This window comes from Triticum urartu, chromosome 3, assembly GCF_003073215.2.
Source record: "Triticum urartu cultivar G1812 chromosome 3, Tu2.1, whole genome shotgun sequence".
Classification (NCBI taxonomy): Eukaryota; Viridiplantae; Streptophyta; class Magnoliopsida; order Poales; family Poaceae; genus Triticum; species Triticum urartu.
The window spans coordinates 474,470,668-474,477,803 of record NC_053024.1 but is presented as its reverse complement, the minus strand read 5'-3'; the positions used below and the strand labels follow the sequence as shown (position 1 = coordinate 474,477,803).

The window sequence follows — 7,136 nt, the reverse complement described above, 5'->3', positions numbered from 1 at the left end:
CATGTCCGAACCTCCCTGAGATGCCGTCGCCGCCTCCCTCTTTCGTTGCCGGCGTCGCCGCAACTTTTGGTTGACGTTCTCCGCCTTGCAAGTCGCAACCGATGAAGGGACCCCGCCGACGGACGAGGCGGACTGCGTCTCCGTCATGGCGGTCTGGGTCGGGCTGGAAGACATGCCCGGCGGTGGACCAGGACTGGTGGTGGAGATTGGGAGCAAGGATGAAGGACGGCGAGGGTCTGGGCATGAGAAAGGTTGGAGGGCGACGGTAGGAGGAGGAAAGGGTTTGTTGGATTTGGTGCAATATGCGGTGGGGGCGGGCTGTTGGGTCCGATGTGGGGGGCACGCCCGGACGGCCCCATATCCGCCCCATATTTGAATTGGATATGAGAGGTACCGATCAGCCTGAGCGTTTGAGGCCCATCTAAGAAGCCCATCAGGGTCGAAACATCGTGACCGGTCAGTGACCGGGTGGACTGACCGGATGTATGAGGCAGGTTTAAGGCGCCCGATTGTAGATGCTCTTTTTTAAAAAAAAGATTGTAGATGCTCTTGTATAAGAAAAAGGTGATGGTTCAAATGAAGTGGAAGAACAAAAATTGCAAGTGCGTTTTGTTTATGGCATATCGCCAGGTGCCTGCATCCGAAGATCCCCGCCAAACCCAACGGAAATCCCACCACCACGGCCACGCGGTTCGGCGGCGGTCAAGGTCAATCCCCCTCCCCTTCCTTCCCCTCCCCTCCCGCACGCGAATCGACAAACGGAAGCGTTGAAGAAGGCGCCGGTGCCCCTCCGCTCACGCGTCACGGAAATCCCACCCGCAAAAAAACGGTTCCGTTTCCTACCAACAAAGTCTCCTCCCCTTCCCCTTGGCGGTAGCACACGCATCCGCCGCGGTAGTCCCCTTTCCAATCTACCTCACCAACGCGCAGAGGAAGCATCTTCTATAATACTCCTTCTAAAGCAGCCCCGCCGCCTCCCGACGGAGCCGATTCGATTCGATCCCGTTGGAATCTAGCCGGGGTGCTGCCACGCGCGGGGAAGATGCACAGGAGCAAGGGGAAGCTGTCGGGCGTCCTCAGCAAGGGCTTCAAGCCCGACAAGTGGTCAGTCCAGATCGCCTCTGCTCGCCGGTTCCTGCTTCTTCTTCCTTCTCCGTTGGTTTCCGTGGGTGCGAGATTGAACGCTTGCTTTTGCTTTTGTTTTTGTTTTTGTGGCGTCTCAGCAAGATTGCCCTCAAGATGGCTATGGCGCGGATCAAGCTGCTGCGGAACAAGAAGGAGGTGCAGGTGCGCCAGATGCGCCGCGAGGTCGCGCAGCTGCTCGACGGCAACCAGGACCAGACCGCGCGCATCAGGGTACGCCTCGATCCCCCCCCCCCCCCCCCCCCCCCCCCCCCCCCCACCCCACCCCACCCTCCACCATGCTCGTGTCATCCTAGTACTAGTACAGTTCATCCGATTGATGATGTCATTGTGTGAACGAACGGAGTACTCGATTACGGGGATAAAATCCACTCTAGACTTTTCTACTGGAACATTGGTGAAATTGCTATAATCTGGGAGAGCATGGAGATAATATGGCCACCGCGGTTTGTTTAGGTGATTGGTCTTCCACACCACATGCCTTTCTTGGGTTCATTGGCCCAATAGTTGGTCCATTGTGTTAATTTATCTACCCTGTTACATTATGTTATCGCCAATTTCTGCGCTCAAGTAGTATGTCTGATCGCTTGACACGCAAAGTTCTGTGGTTTTGTATGGCATTTTCTCACAGTACTAACCTATGCCATCCCCCCACAGGTTGAACATGTCATAAGGGAAGAGAAATTCATGCAAGCATATGACTTGATTGAAGTGTACTGCGAACTTATAGTGGCACGCATGTCCATTATTGATTCACAGAAGTAAGCCAAGTTTATATTCCTTGTCTGTAAACCAGTACTTACTTGTCCATGTCTTTATCTGATGTCTGAAATTGCTTTCTTATCATTAAGAGAAGCAGACACACAGTTTATAGTTTGAGGAATATCACCTCAATCTCATTTTTGGACTATTTCCGTAGTTGATAGGGTAGGAGTTATCTTTTATCCATTATCAGCGAACTAGGGTATGGTTTCTTGGGTAATGACTTACCTTTTATCTTTTTCCTTAACGGCACATCATGATTTAGCTGGACTCTTCTGCGCTTATAAAAACTGCCGCATATTATTCATGCAGAGTCCTTTCCAGGATAACCTAAAAACTAAGGGTGTTTGAATGACCCCCGTTTACCCTAACAAATATTGGCCATGACCAAACTGCAGGCTCGATTTTTTGGTGCCAGAAAAATAATGGACTAAACATGGGTGAGCCAAAATTTGGCTCGGTGATGCTGATCAGGTAGTCATACAGATAGGAAGAATGATTCATCAACAAAACTTTGTTCCAATTCTCACTAAATTTCTATTGAACACCCCTGTCCAAGTGTGCATGTGTGTAAGTGTGAGCACCAGGATTTAGACCCTGGTGGGTGAAGCTCCCCCATAACTGCACCAACCCAACAAGAGGTGGTTCTCGCTGACCATGACTTTGTTGAAGGTTGGAATAAAAGCTTGCCAAATCCCTAGGCCATGCCAAATAATGGCACCAATCCAAAGGATGACCAAAATTTAGGGTATCGCTGAATTTTGGTGGTTCGCTGGGGCTTGCCCGGTGCACTGGTGGAGCCAATCTGGATAAAAAGTGACATGCTCCTTTTTTCATGGCAAGCCCATATGTTAAATTGTTATTCAGTTCAGAAGGTGCTGTAAGTCTTGAATAATCGAAGTATTGACAATCTGTTTCTCAAGCCAAGTGCCACCACTGACATGAAAGATCAGTCCCTTCAGGAAAGTTGCACTTGCATGGAGCTTCTTTATCAGCAATTTACAGCATAATCCTGTTATAGTTGTTGAGGACTTGTGCACTCCTCTGGTAAACTTAAAAACATTAACAAATATCACAGGAATATAATCATCAACTCTAAAACAAATTGAAATTATTGATGATTGAGTAGACATTTATATTGGTCCTATTTTCTGCTGTTCTCTCATGGCACATATCTATTTTTGCCCTGAATATTCAGTACTTACAGTTACATGTTTGTTTGCCTGAAATCTAGGACTTGCCCTATTGATCTGAAGGAGGCAATAGCAAGTGTTATATTTGCATCAATGAGATGTTCAGATGTCACAGAACTAGCAGATGTTCGGAAGAATTTCACAAGCAAGTATGGGAAAGAGTTTGCCACATCAGCTCTTGAAGTGCGACCTGACAGTGGCGTAAACCGTCTGGTATTTTTTTGCTTTTCAGTTTTTGAATTGGGCGAAGGTTTTGCAGCTGTACACTTTTAAAACAATTTATTACTGTGCATACAGGTAATCGAGAAGCTCTCAGCAGGAGCACCGGATGTACAGACTAAAACCAAAACCTTGAGCTCAATTGCGGCAGAGCACAACATAAAATGGGAGCCAAAAGCATTTGAAGAGCAGAAGCAAAATGAAGATCGGATGGTAAACTGACAGACCTGAATTGGTTTTTAGGTTGAGTATTTTGGCTCTAACCTGATCTATTGTCTGTCATGTAGTATGGATCAACATATTCTGGAGGAAACATTCCAACTTCGGGGTCATCTGCTTCTAGCGTGCCAACTCCTCAACCTGCAGCAGCTCCCTATTCATCTGTTCAACCAGCCACTTCTCGTGTGCCTGCAGGACCTTCTTATGAATCTTCTGAAGCTCCAGCTAATAGAAACCCACATGGCACTGCCAACTCTAATGCTTCCACACAGGAAAATAGAAGGGGTTCGGATGCTTCAGTGCCTCCTAGCTTCCAACATGGTGCAGCTACTTATTCCTCAGCAAATATTCCTGGATCTAACAACTACTCTAATACTGGGAGTTCAAGTGTTTCTAGACCTCACTCCCAATTTGGCTCAACAGTTCCAGGTACAATTGTAGGTTGTACTTCTTTTTAGTATCATCACTTTTTAATGCTTTGGTATTCTTCGTAGTTACTTGTTTATTTTATCTTTGCAGACCCAGTATCCAGGACTGAAGAGATCAACCGGCCTAGGGAAAGGAAGTCTTCAGCTAGTGGTTCCAATTGGAATGTAGAATTCAAGGATGCAGCATCTGCTGCACAGGCAGCAGCAGATTCTGCAGAGATGGCAAGCATTGCTGCCAGAGCTGCAGCCCAACTTGCTAGCCGTGGAAACTTCTATGCAGACCAAGATACTGGTGCTTGTGAATCAACTGCTTATATGAATGACACTACACCCAGGAAGCAACAAGCTGGACGTTTGATGAAGGATGGTAAGAGTTTTAATGAGCAGATTTCAGGTATTAATGATCCAAGGATGATCTCAAGTAATGCAAGAAAAGATGAAGAAAGAGCAGAAACAAATCACGTGAGTAGCCAGAATATGTCAACTCCTTACTCCTCTCAGCTCCACTCGTATGCTCCTGAAAGCCGTACTGATCATGACATGCCAACTGAACCACATCATGCTCATTCATCTGAGCCTCCATATTTTAATGATTCGTCTGAGCCTCCATATTTTGATGATTCATCTGAGAAAGAAAGCAATATCAGAAGACCTGAGGATCACCCATTTGATTTGCATGAGGAAAGGTTGCCAGATGCTGGATTTGATTGGCACCACACCAAGGATATAGGAAGCAGGCAAGCTAGCTTTGATCAAGAGAGCAGGAATAACCACTATAGTAATTTTAGTGCTTCCCACGGTGGCAGCAGTACGTCTTGGGACAACCAGAATGATAAAGCTGGAGCTGATTCTTCAGCTGTTTTATTCGATGAATATGACTATGATGTTCAAAAAGAGAACTTACTGGATCATTTCGCTTCAAAACATACTGAAGAGCTGCCAACTGTGCAGGGCCACAAGGGATTCTCAAGTGCAGATTGGAGTAAGCAGCCTAGAAGTGAATCTCCGGTTGATCGTAGCACTTCAAATCTCTTTTCAAGAACAGAAACACAGCCATCTTATGATTTAGGAGCAAACAAAGAGGATATTCCCCTGAATGATACTAGACCACCTACTTTTGATTCAGATGGTGTTAGTTCTGACGAGGAAACAAGTACAGACATGCATATCTTAAGGACCCATTCAAGAGGATCTGATTACTCTGAGAACAAAATGTTCAATAAGAATTCTGGAGAGTTTGTTCCTGATGTTAATGATAGTATTGAAGATCATGAATCTAGGCCCAGCAAGCAATACCAGAATCCACCAGGTTCTGATGTATTCCACAAGGAGCAAAACAGTGGCGGTTCACCTAGATATGACTATTTGGGAGCACGGGGGAACTTGGGTCGTGTGCAAAGCAGAGATTATGATCTTTCAGAAGAAGAAACAGAACCACATAAATTGGAAGGTACATCCTCAGGGATGACAGGAGCAAATGAGAATCGGCCCTCGCCTTTCCGCATTCCAACTTCAGCAACATCTGATGACAGCGATGACGGTGATGTTGGCCTGAATTATGGAAGGTTAACTCCTGGACTAAGAAACAAACTCAGGCAAGGTCCACAATACAAAATTTCTGGGGATAACTTGCGAAAACGGTCCTTAGAAGGAGCTCCTGCCAGCATTGAAGAATCAGTGCATTTCAAAGAGAATGACACATCATCTGAACAGATGGGTTCATGCACAACCAAGAATTCTTTTGGTGCAAATTACCACAGTGAACATCTCGATGGGAGACATACTGTTGGCAAGCCTGTGGAATCAAGATCATCCATGACGAGGGATGACTTATATTCAGGTGATACAGGGAAGTTATCTGAACGATCTGGCAGTCCAATTTCTAGCCCAACCAAGACTTCTGTTAGGGAAAATTCTATTCAAGAGCCACATCTTGAAAGACCGGGTAGTGGGGTGCGCAGGGAAAGTAGATCAAGAACTGCCAGAACTTTCTTTGATTCAGATGAGAGCGAAGAAGAATTGGAACGACGCCGGTCTGGCCAGACAAAGTTGTCTAAAGCGCAGATACAATCACGGAGGACTCGGGAGGTAGCACCCGATACAAAGAGAGATGGCCGAGCCCGGGTTGGAGCACAGTATGCCGTTGAAGCTGAAAGCACGCCAAAAAGCCCTGCTAAAGCATTCTCCAACTCGAGTACTGAACAAAGAAAAGTGGCACCTGCGTACTCCAGGGTTTCAGTACAGCAGTCTTTGCCAAATCCTGTGCGCATTGAACCTCCCGCAGCTAGAGGCAGGTGGCAAGAAGATGAACCGGATGGAAGTTCTTCTCCAGAAAACGAGGGAAACACAGAGACCTCAGCAGAGACCCTGAAAGTAAGCACCCCAACAGCTGGTCCTGCCCACGTCCACCCCAAGCTTCCAACAGACTATGATTCTTTTGCTGCACATTTTAAGTCGCTCCGAACTAATCGCCGTTAGGGATACACATACATGTATACGGTTTGAGAAACTTCTGTTGAGATGTGTACAGTATAGAAACACACTGGTTGGAGAGACTTATTGTACCCTGGTATTTTTTTTGTAAGGACACCAATTCTTTCATTCTCTTTTGGCCTCAGATATACAGCGTCTTTGATAGGTTATGTTTTCCTTGTAGTGTTGTAATAAGCACATTACGCGCACAGATGTACACAACCCCGGGATTTCGTTCAATTTGTTTGTTTGACTCGACCTTGTTTGTATGGAGAGGAATTATTGGCCTGCAGTTTACTAGTTTTCGTTGAGAGCAGTGTTCCTTTCACTCCAAATTTCTTCTTCAATTACTTAGGACAAACTTCGGAATTGTGACCCGTTCATCCCACGTGAAGATTTGCTTGGCAGTAGTGGTACAATTGGAGCAGAGATTTGAATGGATATCACTCTATAATCACTAGAACATGATGTGCGGTTGCCGGACCTGTTCATCTTGACAAAAAGAAAAGGTTAATATACTACTCCCTCCGTCCCGAAATGCAAGGCGTTTTTTGACAATATGGTAGTGTCAAAAAACGTCTTGCATTTCGGGACGGAGGGAGTACTCTAGTAGAAAATTTAATCTACAGTGTCTTAATTTGTAGCATGGGTTACGTTTTGTTTACAATATAAGAGGAGCTCCAATCAAAATATATTTCTG

General features: G+C 46.0%; 1 protein-coding gene across 1 annotated transcript; it reads left to right on the top strand.

The window, feature by feature from the left end:
* Positions 1–759: 759 nt before the first annotated feature.
* On the top strand, positions 760–6,694 carry LOC125544438. The gene is made up of 7 exons (XM_048708137.1): positions 760–1,104; positions 1,224–1,356; positions 1,801–1,904; positions 3,140–3,311; positions 3,396–3,530; positions 3,605–3,965; positions 4,056–6,694. The coding sequence occupies exons 1-7, from the start codon at positions 1,043–1,045 to the stop codon at positions 6,440–6,442; spliced, it is 3,354 nt and encodes a 1,117-aa protein (XP_048564094.1). The 5' UTR covers positions 760–1,042; the 3' UTR covers positions 6,443–6,694.
* Positions 6,695–7,136: the final 442 nt, after the last annotated feature.

Bases quoted from the DNA above. Each gene is read 5' to 3' on its own strand.
- LOC125544438 (XM_048708137.1), top strand. From the start codon at position 1,043: ATGCACAGGAGCAAGGGGAAGCTGTCGGGCGTCCTCAGCAAGGGCTTC. The intron at 1,357-1,800 runs GTACGCCTCGAT...ATCCCCCCACAG, and splicing joins ACCAGACCGCGCGCATCAGG to GTTGAACATGTCATAAGGGA. The intron at 1,905-3,139 runs GTAAGCCAAGTT...CCTGAAATCTAG, and splicing joins TCCATTATTGATTCACAGAA to GACTTGCCCTATTGATCTGA.